At 36.0% G+C, this 17,069-nt stretch overlaps 1 protein-coding gene and 1 long non-coding RNA gene across 2 annotated transcripts; both read left to right on the top strand.

Moving 5' to 3' along the window:
• Positions 1-13,958: 13,958 nt before the first annotated feature.
• On the top strand, positions 13,959-15,238 carry LOC135137084 (uncharacterized). The gene is made up of 2 exons (XM_064066628.1): positions 13,959-14,382; positions 14,434-15,238. Exons 1-2 carry the CDS (start codon positions 14,353-14,355, stop codon positions 14,908-14,910), a joined length of 507 nt encoding a protein of 168 aa, XP_063922698.1. The 5' UTR covers positions 13,959-14,352; the 3' UTR covers positions 14,911-15,238.
• A 546-nt stretch (positions 15,239-15,784) lies between these two features.
• Positions 15,785-16,797, top strand: LOC135136948 (uncharacterized). Its single transcript, XR_010281769.1, has 2 exons — positions 15,785-16,376; positions 16,427-16,797. It is a non-coding gene; the product is annotated as an uncharacterized LOC135136948 (long non-coding RNA).
• Positions 16,798-17,069: the final 272 nt, after the last annotated feature.

Genomic DNA, 17,069 nt, shown 5'->3' with positions numbered 1-17,069 from the left:
CTGCTATTGTTGATTTCGATCTCGAGAAATTGTTTTTGGTTTAAATTCTTCCAAAAATTCCTACTTATCTCCAGAACAGCCAAAATAAATGTCAATTTTTGTGCTTTTTCAAAAGTTTTGTTTGGATTTTTTGACAGCTTTGCCAAAAGTTCAGTTTTTCCAACTCGCCGTATGAAATGTTTGACTTTTCAAAGTTACCAAAAGATACGCTATTGTCACTTCGACTTCCAAAATTTGTTTTTGCTTTCATTTCTTCAAAAATTCCTTTCTTTTTTCCAGAATCGCCAAAAAATTAGTTTGGTACTTTCGGAGGGGTTTTTTAAAAATGTCAATTCATTAGCGAATAGTTAGAAAATGTTCACAGAAAATATAAATTTGATGGTATAATCCTATTGTTTGTGAGTGTGTTGTTTTGACCCCTAAAAGTGCCTTTACACTGCATGATTTGTCATATGACTTTTGCTAATACAAATCGTATGATAAGTTGTATGATTTCAAGGAATCATACCATTTGCAGATTTTGAGTTTAGACTGCTATGCTTTCTCATATGATTTTTTCGTTCGACTTGAAGCGTGGTGGGGTGAGAGCAAAGTGTCACTGTCAAACGACTCTAACCTAACCTAACATTTGGGGGAAGCGAAACACGTTTGCTTGACTTTGGATATTTTTTGTATTAGCCTCACATTAAATTTAAGAATTGTGTGTAGTAGTGAAAATTTTATACAATGAATAGTGAACAAGTGGCAAAATATCAAAGTGGTTTACTGTGCTTGATTGTGGGGTTATTAAAAAGAAAGCAATCGAGACGTAATAAAGTTAAACGAACTTTATGGAGTAGGAAATGGCTCACTTTCAACTGCCAATTTATTTTAATTTCTTGAAAAAAGCGCGAAATTTAAAATTATCGTACGAGAACTCTCTTCAAAATAGACCCCGTCCTATTCTGGAAATCTGCTATGATTTGCTTATGACCGCTCTTATGATTTGTGTTATGGGTCAAGTAATATGAGAAATCATACAGTGTAAACACGAAAAAAGCTGCACTAGGAGAAGTCATATGAGAAGTCATATGACAAATCATGCAGTGTAAAGGCACTTTAATAATATTTATCAACTCTGTAGGACACTAAAGATCTTATTGTTGTATCGTGTAATCACCCCATAAACACTAGGCCGGCTTTCCAATTTTACCTGCGTTATCGTAAAGTCCGCATAGCACAACAATGTAATACCACACCCTTCATCCATATTTCTTTTTTAAACCACTGTAAAAAAATAAAAATTATCACATCAAAATATCAGCAACTTTCACTCAATAATTATTAAAACCTTCCAAACCGAAAGCGTCGAGAACCAAGTCCCAGAATTTTTTTAGAATTTGTATGCGACTTCATCAAAAGTAAAATTTTTCAAAACATTGAAATTTTTTACCTTTTACCAGAATTTTCAAAAATTATCAAAAGAGAAACTATTATTTATTTCGACTTCCAAAACTTACCCAATCTGTGGAAGTTCTGGCATCCCGCCGCCCCAGAATTAGGTAGAAAGACAAGGTGGGGTGAATAGGGTGGGGGTGCTATGACTTGTATATAAGGCCGAACAAACCCTCGATCTTTAGTTTCAATGTTGACGTCAGAAGGCTAACATACCAAATTCTTTCATCACCATAAAACTGTAAGTATACATATACAATTTCTTTGTGTTTGTGTTATAATCAAAATGTTTCCTTCTTTCCAGATAGTCGTCTACCATGGACTTTCCAAGGACTTCCACGCCTTTGCCCTGCCGATGCATAATCAGGATTTCGGCGCGATGTGGCCCGAATTGCGCGTGTTGCAGGGAATACCGAAGATTCATGGAAAACCACCGGGAGCCCAAGAATTTACGGAAGGTGTACCGAGTCAAAGGGGTTGAAAAGACGGCCTGCTGTGACATCGTAGCTGGACATGTCCTTTTCAAGTGTTCGCGGAAATTCCTGAGCTTGAAGGACTTCTTGGCGAAGCTGCGACGGAAGTTTTGGAGGAAGAACAAAAAGTTGCGGATGTCGAGGGATATAGTTGAAAGTGTATTATAGATGTATATATCTTGTATCAATTTAATTTGTTGTGTGTATTTGTAAATAAAACTGTCATTACTTAATTACTTCTGAAAATTATTTTTTCGCAACCTAAAATACTAAAACCTTGTACCACTTGATACTATCTGAATTTAAAATGAAATGCTTAATCCATGTCTTTGGCAGAGTTACTTTGACGTTAGTTAGTTTTAACATTACTTTTTCATTTCTATAACCCCTTTGGATCGACGTGCGTTTATCAATCTGCGCTATACTAAAGCCGTAAGTGCTCTACCAAAAATTTGTTTTTGGTTTCATTCCTACAAAAATTCCTATCTTTTTCCTTGAATTGCCAAAATAATATATGGTACTTTTTGACACTTTTTAAAACTGTCAATATGAAAGCGAATATTTAGAAAATGTTCATCCGCGACCATCATCGGTTCAGCCAAGCCGAGACCCAACTCCCAGAATATCTTGAGACTCTGTATGCAACTTCGTCTAAAGTTACATTTTAAGTTTTTTACCTTTTCCGGGAATTTTCAAAAGTTACTAAAAAGAAACTATTGTTGATTTCGACGTCCAGAATTTGTATTCGGTTCCATTTCGTCAAAAATTCCTGCCTCTTTCTATAATCATCAAAAGCAAATATGGTCATTTTTACAAATTTCAATTTGAAAGCGAATATTTTCAACATCTTGCTTCGCGACCATAAACACACAATGTTTTTTGATTCAGCTCGTTGAGATTTACCTCTACTTCGCCAGGAAATCTGCCATTCGCTGTTCATCATTTTTGAAAAAATTAAAATTCAATTGTCGAAAAATCAAACCGATATTTTTAAAACTTGATTGTCATTTAAACGACAATACAAAAAGACAGATTTCCTATAATGCTTCACCCAAATTGTGGAAAGTGTAGCACCCCGATCCTATTCAGTAACCTGGGGGGTTTGGGCATAATATGGTAGGGGTGCCGCAGCAGGTATATAAGCGCGAAACAAACCCACGATCTTCAGTCTTAATGTTGATGACACAGCGCTAACATACCAGACACTTTCATCACAACAAGACTGTAAGTATACTCTTTATTTATTTATATAAACTGCTTCTAATTCTTGTTTTTTTTTTCAGAAATTTCCAAACCATGGCTCTGCAAAGAAGTTCATCGCCAACCCGCACTGTGGAGACTTTCCCAGAAGAGGAACTCGATTCCACCTGCAGGGAATAAAGAAATTTCGTCAAAAATTTCGAAAAGCCCGAGGATTTGACGAAAATAATGACAGTCAGAGGAGTCGGATCCAGGCGCCTCCCAGGAATTATTTCCGGAAATTTGAGGTTCAGACGGACACTAATAAGGAAACATCCACCACAGGAGTGACCTATTGGATTGTATATTCGTTTTAGACTAGATATTTGATGTATCCATTTTGATTGTACATAAATTTTGTTTTTTGTTTTATAAATTATATATTATTATAAATTAAATTGTTTAATTTAAAACTTTAGACTGTGTCATTTTCCTAGTGAATGACGAAAATCTTGAAAATTATTTAGACAAAAGCGCGCATCTGAAGTCGACTATTCAAAAAAATATTGAGGGGTTGGAATTCGAGCAGAACTTAAGTTCAACGCTAAAAAGTCCTACTACCACTACTTTGTCCAGAATCACCGAAGTAAAATGTGGCACTTTTCGGAATTTTTAAACTTTTAGTTCATACCGAATATTTCCACAATCTTGATCAGCTGCCATTGTTGATTTCGATCTCTAGAATTTGTTTCTAGTTTAATTTCTTCCAAAAATTCCTACTTATCCCCAGAACAGCCAAAATAAATGTCAATTTTTGTGCTTTTTCAAAAGTTTTGTTTGGATTTTTTGACAGCTTTGCCAAAAGTTCAGTTTTTCCAACTCGCCGTATGAAATGTTTGATTTTTCAAAGTTACCAAAAGATACGCTATTGTTATTTCGACTTCCAAAATTTGTTTTTAGTTTCATTTCTTCGAAAATTCCTTTCTTTTTTCCAGAATCGCCAAAGAATAGGTACTTTCTTAAGTCTTTTAAAAATGTCAATTCATTAGAGAATGGTTAGAAAATTTTCACAGAAACTATAAATGTGATGGTATAATCCTATTGTTTGTGACTGTGTTGTTTTGACCCGTAATAATATTTATCAATTCTGTAGGACACTAAAGATCTTATTGTTGTATCGTGTAATCACCCCATAAACACTAGGCCGGGTTTCGAATTTTACCTGCGTTATCGTAAAATCCGCATAGCACAACAATGTAATACCACACCCTTCATTCACATTTCTTTTTTAAACCACTGTAAAAAAAATAAAATTATCACATCAAAACATCAGCAACTTTCACTAAATAATTATTAAAACCTTCCGAACCGCAAACATCGAGAACCAAGACCCAGAATTTTTTTAAAATTTGTATGCAACTTCATCAAAATTAAAATTTTTCAAAACATTGAAATTTCTTACCTTTTCCCAGAATTTTCAAAAATTATCAAAATAAAAACTATTATTTTTTTCGAGTTACAGAACTTACCCAAACTATGGAAGCTGTGACACCCCGCCGCCCCGGAATAAGGTGGGGAGAAAAAAGGGTGACGAGGTGGGGTGAATAAGGTAGGGGTGTATATAAGGACGAAACAAACCCACGATCTTTAGTTTTAATGTTGACGTCAGAAGGCTAACATACCAGACTCTTCAGATCACCATAAAACTGTAAATATACCTTTTTTTGACCATTATCATTGTTGTGTTATAATGAAAAATTTTCTTCTTTCCAGATAGTTCTCCGCCATGGACCATCCAAGGACCTCCACACCCATGCCCTGCCGATGCATGCTCAGGATTTCGGCGCGATGTGGTCCGAATTGCGCCTGTTGCAGGGAATACAGGAGATTCATGGAAAACCATCGGGAGCCCAAGAATTTACGGAAGGTGTACCGAGTCAAAAAGGTTGAAAAGACGGCCTGCTGTGACATCGTGGCTGGACATGTCCTTTTCAAGTGCTCGCGGAAATTCCTGAACTTGAAGGACTTCTTGGCGAAGCTGCGACGGAAGTTTTGGAGGAAGAACAAAACGTTGCGGACGTCGAGGGATATAGTTGAAAGTGTATTATAGATGTATATATCTTGTATCAATTTAATTTGTTGTGTGTGTTTGTAAATAAAACTGTCATTACTTAATTACTTCTGAAAATTATTTTTTCGCAACCCAAAATACTAATACCTTGTACCACTTGATACTATCTGAATTTAAAATGAAATGCTTAATCCATGACTTTGGAAGGGTCACTTTGACGTTAGTTAGTTTTAACACTACTTTTTCATTTCTATAACCCCATTGGATCCACGTGCCTGTATCAATCTGCGCTATACTAAAGCCGTAAGTGCTCTACCAAAAATTTGTTTTTGGTTTCATTCCTACAAAAATTCCTATCTTTTTCCTTGAATTGCCAAAATAATATATGGTAATTTTTGACACTTCTTAAAACTGTCAATATGAAAACGAATATTTAGAAAATGTTCATCCGCCACCATCATCGGTTCAGCCAAGCCGAGACCCAACCCCCAGAATATCTTGAGACTCTGTATGCAACTTCGTCTAAAGTTACATTTTAAGTTTTTTACCTTTTCCGAGAATTTTCAAAAGTTACTAAAAAGAAACTATTGTTGATTTCGACGTCCAAAATTTGTATTCGGTTCCATTTCGTCAAAAATTCCTGCCTCTTTCTATAATCACCAAAAGCAAATATGGTCATTTTTACAAATTTGAATTTGAAAGCGAATATTTTCAACATCTTGCTTCGCGACCATAGACACACAATGTTTTTTGATTCAGCTCGTTGAGATTTACCTCTACTTCCCCAAGAAATCTGACATTCGCTGTTCATCATTTTTGAAAAAATTAAAATTAAATTGTCGAAAAATTAAACAGATATTTTTAAAACTTGATTGTCACTTAAACGACAATACAAAAAGACAGATTTCCTATAATGCTTCACCCAAATTGTGGAAAGTGTAGCACCCCGATCCTATTCAGCAACCTGGTGGGGTGGGGGGTAATATGGTAGGGGTGCCGCGGCATGTATGTAAGGGCGACACAAACCCTCGAACGTCCTAATTCTTCCTAATTCTTGTTTCTTTTTTCAGAAATTTCCAAACCATGGCTCTGCAAAGAAGTTCATCGCCAACCCGCACTGTGGAGACTTTCCCAGAAGAGGAACTCGATTCCACCTGCAGGGAATACAGAAATTTCGTCAAAAATTTCGAAAAGCCCGAGGATTTGACGAAAATAATGACAGTCAGAGGAGTCGGATCCAGGCGCCTCCCAGGAATTATTTCCGGAAATTTGAGGTTCAGACGGACACTAATAAGGAAACATCCACCACAGGAGTGACCTATTGGATTGTATATTCGTTTTAGACTAGATATTTGATGTATCCATTTTGATTGTACATAAATTTTGTTTTTTGTTTTATAAATTATATATTATTATAAATTAAATTGTTTAATTTAAAACTTTAGACTGTGTCATTTTCCTAGTGAATGACGAAAATCTTGAAAGTTATTTAGACAAAAGCGCGCATCTGAAGTCGACTATTCAAAAAAATATTGAGGGGTTGGAATTCGAGCAGAACTTAAGTTCAACGCTAAAAAGTCCTACTACCACTACTTTGTCCAGAATCACCGAAGTAAAATGTGCCACTTTTCGGAATTTTTAAACGTTTAGTTCATACCGAATATTTCCACAATCTTGATCAGCTGCCATTGTTGATTTCGATCTCTAGAATTTGTTTCTGGTTTAATTTATTCCAAAAATTCCTACTTATCATCAGAACAGCCAAAATAAATGTCAATTTTTGTGCTTTTTCAAAAGTTTTGTTTGGATTTTTTGACAGCTTTGCCAAAAGTTCAGTTTTCCCAACTCGCCGTATGAAATGTTTGAGTTTTCAAAGTTACCAAAAGATACGCTATCGTTATTTCGATTTCCAAAATTTGTTTTTGGTTTCATTTCTTCAAAAATTCCTTTCTTTTTTCCAGAATCGCCAAAGAATATGGTACTTTCTTAGGTCTTTTAAAAATGTCAATTCATTAGAGAATGGTTAGAAAATTTTCACAGAAACTATAAATGTGATGGTATAATCCTATTATTTGTGACTGTGTTGTTTTGACCCGTAATAATATTTGTCAATTCTGTAGGACACTAAAAATCTTATTGTTGTATCGTCTAATCACCCCATAAACACTAGGCCGGGTTTCCAATTTTACCTGCGTTATCGTAAAATCCGCATTGCACAACAATGTAATACCACACCCTTCATTCATATTTCTTTTTTAAACCACTGTAAAAAAATTAAAATTATCACATCAAAATATCAGCAACTTTCACTAAATAATTATTAAAACCTTCCAAACCGAAAACGTCGAGAACCAAGACCCAGAATTTTTTTAAAATTTGTATGCGACTTCATCAAAAGTAAAATTTTTCAAAACATTGATATTTTTTACCTTTTCCCAGAATTTTCAAAAATTATCAAAATAAAAACTATTATTTTTTTCGAGTTACAGAACTTACCCAAACTATGGAAGCTGTGACACCCCGCCGCCCCGGAATAAGGTGGGGAGAAAAAAGGGTGACGAGGTGGGGTGAATAGGGTTGGGGTGTATATAAGGACGAAACAAACCCACGGTCATTAGTTTTAATGTTGACGTCAGAAGGCTAACATACCAGACTCTTCAGACCACCATAAAACTGTAAGTATACCTTTTTTTGACCATTATCATTGTTGTGTTATAATGAAAAATTTTCTTCTTTCCAGATAGTTCTCCGCCATGGACCATCCAAGGACCTCCACACCCATGCCCTGCCGATGCATGATCAGGATTTCGGCACGATGTGGCCCGAATTGCGCGTGTTGCAGGGAATACAGAAGATTCATGGAAAACCGTCGGGAGCCCAAGAATTTACGGAAGGTGTACCGAGTCAAAGGGGTTGAAAAGACGGCCTGCTGTGACATCGTGGCTGGACATGTCCTTTTCAAGTGCTCGCGGAAATTCCTGAGCTTGAAGGACTTCTTGGCGAAGCTGCGACGGAAGTTTTGGAGGAAGAACAAAACGTTGCGGATGTCAAGGGATATAGTTGATAGTGTATTATAGATGTATATATTTTGTATAAATTTAATTTGTTGCGTGTATTTGTAAATAAAACTGTCATTACTTAATTACTTCTGAAAATTATTTTTTCGCAACCCAAAATACTAATACCTTGTACCATTTGATACTATCTGAATTTAAAATGAAATGCTTAATCCATGACTTTGGCAGGGTCACTTTGACGTTAGTTAGTTTTAACATTACTTTTTCATTTCTATAACCCCATTGGATCGACGTGCCTTTATCAATCTGCGCTGTACTGAAGCCGTAAGTGCTCTACCAAAAATTTGTTTTTGGTTTCATTTCTACAAAAATTCCTATCTTTTTCCTAGAATTGCCATAATAATATATGGTAATTTTTGACACTTCTTAAAACTGTCAATATGAAAGCGAATATTTAAAAAATGTTCATCCGCCACCATCATCGGTTCAGCCAAGTCAAGACCCAACTCCCAGAATATCTTGTGACTCTGTATGCAACTTCGTCTAAAGTTAAATTTTAAGTTTCTTACCTTTTCCGAGAATTTTCAAAAGTTACTAAAAAGAAACTATTGTTGATTTCGACTTCCAGAATTTGTATTTGGTTCCATTTCGTCAAAAATTCCTGCCTCTTTCGATAATCGCCAAAAGCAAATATGGTCATTTTTACAAATTTCAATTTGAAAGAGAATATTTTCAAAATCATGCTTCGCGACCATCAACATGCTAGGTTTTTTAATTCAGTTCGTCGAGATCTACATTTACTTCTACAAGAAATCTAACATTCGCTGTTCATCATTTTTGAAAAAATTAAAATTCAATTGTCAAAAAAATTAAACCGATATTTTTCAAACTTGATTGTCATTTAAACCACAATACAAAAAGAAAGATTTCCTATAACGCTTCACCCAAACTGTGGAAAGTGATCTTCAGATCTTAATGTTGACGTCACAGCGGTAACATACCCGACACTTTCATCACCACAAGGCTGTAAGTATACCTTTCATTTATTTATATAAATTGTTACTAATTCTTGTTTCTTTTTTCAGAAATTTCCAAACCATGGCTCTACAAAGATGTTCATCGCCAACCCGCACTATGGAGACTTTTCCAGAAGAGGAACTCGATTCCACCTGCAGGGAATACAGAAATTTCGTCAAAAATTTCGAAGAACCCGAGGATTTGACGAAAATAATGACAGTCAGAGGAGTCGGATCCAGGCACCTCCCAGGAATTATTGCTGGAAATTTGAGGTTCAGACGGACACTAATAAGGAGACATCCACCACAGGAGTGACCTATTGGATTGTATATTCGTTTTAGACTAGATATTTGATGTATCCATTTTGATTGTACATAAATTTTGTTTTTTGTTTTATAAATTATATATTATTATAAATTAAATTGTTTAATTTAAAACTTTAGACTGTGTCATTTTCCTAGTGAATGACGAAAATCTTGAAAATTATTTAGACAAAAGCGCGCATCTGAAGTCGACTATTCAAAAAAATATTGAGGGGTTGGAATTCGAGCAGAACTGAAGTTCAACGCTAAAAAGTCCTACTACCACTACTTTGTCCAGAATCACCGAAGTAAAATGTGGCACTTTTCGGAATTTTTAAACTTTTAGTTCATACCGAATATTTCCACGATCTTGATCAGCTGCTATTGTTGATTTCGATCTCTAGAATTGGTTTCTGGTTTAATTTCTTCCAAAAATTCCTACTTATCACCAGAACAGCCAAAATAAATGTCAATTTTTGTGCTTTTTCAAAAGTTTTGTTTGGATTTTTTGACAGCTTTGCCAAAAGTTCAGTTTTTCCAACTCGCCGTATGAAATGTTGGACTTTTCAAAGTTACCAAAAGATACGCTATTGTCATTTCAACTTCCAAAATTTGTTTTTGCTTTCATTTCTTCAAAAATTCCTTTCTTTTTTCCAGAATCGCCAAAAAATATGGTACTTTCTGAGGTTTTTTAAAAATGTCAATTCATTAGCGAATAGTTTGAAAATTTTCGCAGACAATATAAATTTGATGGTATAATCCTAATGTTTGTGACTGTGTTGTTTTGACCCGTAATAATATTTATCAATGCTGTAGAACACTAAAGATCTTATTGTTGGATCGTGTAATCACCCCATAAACACTAGGCCGGGTTTCCAATTTTACCTGCGTTATCGTAAAATCCGCATTGCACAACAATGTAATACCACACCCTTCATTCATATTTCTTTTTTAAACCACTGTAAAAAAATTAAAATTATCACATCAAAATATCAGCAACTTTCACTAAATAATTATTAAAACCTTCCAAACCGAAAACGTCGAGAACCAAGACCCAGAATTTTTTTAAAATTTGTATGCGACTTCATCAAAAGTAAAATTTTTCAAAACATTGAAATTTTTTACCTTTTCCCAGAATTTTCAAAAATTATCAAAAAGGAAACTATTATTTTGTTTCGAGTTCCAGAACTTACCCAAATTATGGAAGCTGTGACACCCCGCCGCCCCGGAATAAGGTGGGGAGAAAAAAGGGTGACGAGGTGGGATGAATAGGGTTGGGGTGTATATAAGGACGAAACAAACCCACGATCTTTAGTTTTAATGTTGACGTCAGAAGGCTAACATACCAGACTCTTCAGATCACCATAAAACTGTAAGTATACTTTTTTTTGACCATTAACATTGTTGTGTTATAATCAAAATTTTTCCTTCTTTCCAGATAGTTCTCCGCCATGGACCATCCAAGGACCTCCACACCAATGCCCTGCCGATGCATGATCAGGATTTCGGCGCGATGTGGCCCGAATTGCGCGTGTTGCAGGGAATACAGAAGATTCATGGAAAACCACCGGGAGCCCAAGAATTTACGGAAGGTGTACAGAGTCAAAGGGGTTGAAAAGACGGCCTGCTGTGACATCGTGGCTGGACATGTCCTTTTCAAGTGCTCGCGGAAATTCCTGAGCTTGAAGGACTTCTTGGCGAAGCTGCGACGGAAGTTTTGGAGGAAGAACAAAACGTTGCGGATGTCGAGGGATATAGTTGATAGTGTATTATAGATGTATATATTTTGTATAAATTTAATTTGTTGTGTGTATTTGTAAATAAAACTGTCATTACTTAATTACTTCTGAAAATTATTTTTTCGCAACCCAAAATACTAATACCTTGTACCATTTGATACTATCTGAATTTAAAATGAAATGCTTAATCCATGACTTTGGCAGGGTCACTTTGACGTTAGTTAGTTTTAACATTACTTTTTCATTTCTATAACCCCATTGGATCGACGTGCCTTTATCAATCTGCGCTATACTAAAGCCGTAAGTGCTCTACCAAAAATTTGTTTTTGGTTTCATTCCTACAAAAATTCCTATCTTTTTCCTTGAATTGCCAAAATAATATATGGTAATTTTTGACACTTCTTAAAACTGTCAATATGAAAGCGAATATTTAGAAAATGTTCATCCGCCACCATCATCGGTTCAGCCAAGTCGAGACCCAACTCCCAGAATATCTTGAGACTCTGTATGCAACTTCGTCTAAAGTTACATTTTAAGTTTTTCACCTTTTCCGAGAATTTTCAAAAGTTACTAAAAAGAAACTATTGTTGATTTCGACGTCCAGAATTTGTATTCGGTTCCATTTCGTCAAAAAATCCTGCCTCTTTCTATAATCACCAAAAGCAAATATGGTCATTTTTACAAATTTCAATTTGAAAGCGAATATTTTCAACATCTTGCTTCGCGACCATAAACACACAATGTTTTTTGATTCAGCTCGTTGAGATTTACCTCTACTTCGCCAAGAAATCTGACATTCGCTGTTCATCATTTTTGAAAAAATTAAAATTCAATTGTCGAAAAATCAAACCGATATTTTTAAAACTTGATTGTCATTTAAACGACAATACAAAAAGACAGATTTCCTATAATGCTTCACCCAAATTGTGGAAAGTGTAGCACCCCGATCCTATTCAACAACCTGGTGGGGTGGGGGGTAATATGGTAGGGGTGCTGCAGCAGGTATATAAGGGCGAAACAAACCCACGATCTTCAGTCTTAATGTTGACGACACAGCGCTAACATACCAGACACTTTCATCACCACAAGGCTGTAAGTATACCTTTCATTTATTTATATAAATTATTACTAATTCTTGTTTCTTTTTTCAGAAATTTCCAAACCATGGCTCTACAAAGAAGTTCATCGCCAACCCGCACTGTGGAGACTTTCCCAGAGGAAGAACTCGATGCCACCTGTAGAGAGTATAGAAATTTCGTCAAAAATTTCGAGAAGCCAGAAGATTTGACGAAAATAATGACAGTCAGAGGAGTCGGATCCAGGCACCTCCCAGGAATAATTTCTGGGAATTTGAGGTTCAGACGGACACCAATAAGGAGACATCTGCCACAGGAGTGACTTACTGGAGTGTATATTCGTTTTAGACTAGATATTTGTTGTATCCATTTTGTTTGTACATAAATTTTGTTATTTTGTTTTATTAATTATATATTATTGTAACTTTATAAATTAAATTATTTAATTTAAAACTTTGTCATTTTCCTTAATTTTCCCACTGAAAGACGAAAATCTTCAAATTCAAAAAAAAATATTGAGCTTGAGCAAGCAGAAGTTAAGTCCAATGCTAAAAAGTGGCACTTTTTGGAATTTTTAAAACTTTCAGTTTATACCGAATATTTCCACGATCTTGATCCACTACCACTGTTGATTTCGATCTCGAGAATTTGTTTTTGGTTTAATTTCTTCAAAAATTCTTACTCATCCCCAGAACATCCCAAATAAATGTCAATTTCTGTGATTTTTCAAAACTTGAATTTGAAAGCAAATATTTCGTAAATCTTGATCTGCCACTATCAACGCCATGTTTTTTTATTCAGCTTATCGATAGCAACATCCCAGAATTTTTGGTGGATTTTTTGGCAGCTTTCAGTTTTTCCAACTCGCCGTATGAAATTTTTGACTTTTCAAAGTTGCCAAAAGATATGTAATTGTTATTTAGACTTCCAAAACTTGTTTTTGATTTCATTTCTTCAAAAATTCGTCTTATTTCTAGAATCGCCAAAACAAAATATGTTACTTTTTGACGTTTTTTAAAAATGTCAATTCAGAAGCGAACAGTTAGAAAATTTTCTCAGTAAACATCTAAATTTGATTTATAGTTATAGTGTTTGTGACTGTTGTTTTGACTGTAATAGATATGTTATTATTGTTTCGTGTAATCACCCCATAAACACCCAGCGGGATTTCCAATTTTACCTGCGTTATTGACTATCCCATCGAAATATAAGCAACTTTCACTTAATAATTTTTGAAATGACGACATGATGTTCTGGAAGGGATAAAAGAATTTAGTTAGAAAATTTTCATTCATTATAAAATGAATTTCGAAAATAAATCCAGATCTAACAGTATTCCTCAATCCAGCTGTCCACAGACCTTTCCTCGATTACAATCACCATAAAAACTTAATGAATCTTTAAAATTGCAAATCCCTTAACCCCATTCCATAAATTAAACCCGCCCAATTAAAAACCCGTAAAAACATGTCACGACACAACTTATTAAAACCTTCCAAACCGAAAACCCTCTAATCCTTCATTTTATTAGACAGGTGTAACTCCATTAAGCAGATTATTCCACTAATCCCCTCCGTCACACTCAGACACCCAAACAATCCAACATCGCAACAGTCCACATTAAACAAACACCAGCGGGTCCAAAGAGCTACCAACAGTCAACAATGTCATTATTCCAAACAATGAGAGCAAACAAGGACGACATTGTTGTGATATCGAATCGCGTGTCGGCTCTTTTGTAGATTAAGGCCAGCACATGTGTGTATTTTCGTAAAACAAGTCCCAATTTACCAGTTTGAGGTCTTCATCGGGCTCTAATTGACTCCGAATGACACAGCAGCCACATGCTGGCCCTCTAATGTAAATCACCGTGTTCATAGAGCGGACTCTAATTGCTGGACGAGATGTGGCGCCAGGATAATGAAAGCTGAGACTCATTACGAGGAAATCGCAGAGGGTAATTAACTCCCTTATTTGGATACGTTATCGCAGACTTTGACTCTAATCCGACAGAGTGACAGTCATTGCGTTCCGGTGGTGGAAGATGGAGCTCAACAACCAAAAATTATTCCTGGTAAGAAAAATCTTGAAGACTATTTTAAATTGTTACTTAAATTTGTTAAAGATGCGTTCGTACGATTGGCCCAAACCTAAGAAGCTTTCACCCTCGGGCCTGGAGCGTTTCCTCCCTCGCACATCCAGCCCTACGCGCGAAAGCTTAACCTACATGGACAACAACGCCCTTCTGGACCCCTACGAGATGTTCCGGACGCGTCTGGACCAACCCCCGCGCAAAGCGTCAGTTCGGGGCATGGAAAAGCCCCCCTATCACTTCATCTCGGGACACTTCATCCCGCCGCCGAAGCCCCGAAAGCTCACACTTAAAGCCAGGTTCGCCAGATTCAAGACCATGATTAAGGCCTTCTTCACCAAGTACTACTGGAGTTTCGGGCGCAACAAGTGCGACTATTGCGTGTGTCCTCCGACCTGCCAGTGCCAGAAAGTCAAGAGCCTGCTCAACAAAACCGCTTTTCTTGACGATGATGAAGAAATAAACGAAGCTCAGTCGAGGGTTAATAATGACCCAAAGGAAAAAAATTAATTTCGTTTTAATTATTGTGTTTGCGAAAAAATTGTTATCGTTAATCTTAATATGTGGGGAATTTGCATAAAAACTTGTAATTCGGTGAAATAAATTCTGTTATCTTTATATCTTCATACGTATTTGCACATGGTTTAATTTAATTATGGTAAAGAATGATTGTATCTTGAGTACGCGGGACTACGAAATGTCTAATTTTATACAGATTATTAAGTGCTACGAGCACGATTGAAGATAATGTTGTGTTTGTTAAGTAGAGGATGCATGCATTTTTTATTATTTTAGGTTTATGTTATGTTGTATTATTATTATATGCATGAAGATTTAGCCGAATAAAATTATAATACAATCAAATTCAGTGAGTTATGTGTATGTCAAGACTTCCATGTAGGTCCCATTCTGTTATAAATGGCTTCCATCGACGTACATTCCTTTTAATTTTTCAACATACGTCGTAAAAATAGTTCAATGATTATAAAATTGCCGGACAAATAACAATCCCATTTACCGCATTCCTTGAAATTGTAATCTCAGTAACGAGGGTTACCTATACTCAATCACCGTCTTCGCATCAGGGGGTAAATTTTTACGTCGTTAGTAACGACGGACATTAGGACCGTGATTACTATTTACGAGGTCACGTAAATATTTGAGGAACCTTAAAACTTATCATTTTTAACTTAAAAAACGCCAAACAATAAAAAAACTACTAAAAATGTTTCGTTTTTGTGTTTATACACTTCAGAATAATAAAAAATGGACTCAGTAAATACAGGTGTACATAGGCAACACAACATACATCCGCTTTTAAAAAATAAAGTGAAATGGTACGAACGACAAAAGCGATTACCGTGATAAACTCGCCCCTCCTCTCCCGAGTAAACAAATTACCATTATCATTGTTGCTACGACTCAGTGATAGTGATGACTCCACAAATATCCATTATTATTTATTTGTGTTATAATTAAAATTTTTCCGCGTTTCCAGGAAGTCCGGCATGGATCTCCCGAGAACCTCGACCCCCATGCCCTGCCGGTGCATGGTTAGAATTTCGGCACAATGTGGCCCGAATTGCGCCTGTTGCAGGGAATACAGGAGATTCATGGAAAACCACCGGGAGCCCAAAAATTTGCGGAAAGTGTACCGAGTCAAAGGGGTCGAAAAGGCGGCCTGCTGCGACATCGTGGCTGGACATGTCCTCTTCAAGTGCTCGCGGAAATTCCTAAGCATGAAGGACTTTTTGGCAAAACTGCGACGGAAGTTTAAAAGGAACAAAACGTCACGGGATATATTGGAAAGTGTATTATAGGTGTAAACATTTTTTGTGTATATTTCTAAATAAATAAAACTCTTGTGTCAGTTGCAAAATCAACCCTGAGTACTGTAATAGAGGGTTGCAGAACAATGGTACCGCACGTGGTACTATTATCACCGGACTACGCACTCTCCGTTCCGTCAAGTCAAAGTGCCTTCCGTGTGTAATTTTGTTTATTTTCAATTAACAGCTGTTTGTAGGAATTCGCAATGGAGCTTACTAGGAGAAGTTCGACCCCGCTGCCCCCAGAAATTCGACAAAGGGTTCCGTCTCCGTGCCCAAAGTGCGATAGAGGTTACAAAAAATTTGTCGACGGAATTCGAAAACCGATAAGTCTGAAACGGGTATACGTCAAGGGTGGCAAAAGCCTCTTCTACAAGGGGGTAATTTCAGGACATTTGATATTCGAAAATCACAAAACATTCACGGACTTGGAAAGGTTTGACGCTTATGTAAATAGGATTATTGCTCAGTCTGAGAATATGTAACTTGTTAGTGCCAGTTGAGTGCCGTTGCTTTTTAATTTTTGTACATACGTAGTTTTTAAATAGATTTTATTTTGCATGTTTTATTGGTGTTTTGTTTTTGGGGTTATAGTGTACTGAAAACAACCAGTTCCTCCCCTTAAATTGACAAATGGACTCGTCTGAACGCATTTACGTTCACTGAGTCGTTTGTGCGTTCTTCTCAGCGTATTTCGATTCTATGGAAGATTTTATTTAAATAATTAATTTATGAAGATCTTGTTGCCTGAGGTGAAAGTTGGCTGTTTATAACTAAATATAAATATAAATAAGTCTTGTTACTTACCTTCTCAAAAGAACGCACCTTTTTGTACCAAAG

This window comes from Zophobas morio, unplaced genomic scaffold (genome assembly GCF_036711695.1).
Source record: "Zophobas morio isolate AGI-343-1 ecotype UQ-CSIRO unplaced genomic scaffold, CSIRO_AGI_Zmor_V1 ptg000028l, whole genome shotgun sequence".
In the NCBI taxonomy this organism is placed as follows: domain Eukaryota; kingdom Metazoa; phylum Arthropoda; class Insecta; order Coleoptera; family Tenebrionidae; genus Zophobas; species Zophobas morio.
This window is presented reverse-complemented; position numbering and strand designations above follow the sequence as displayed.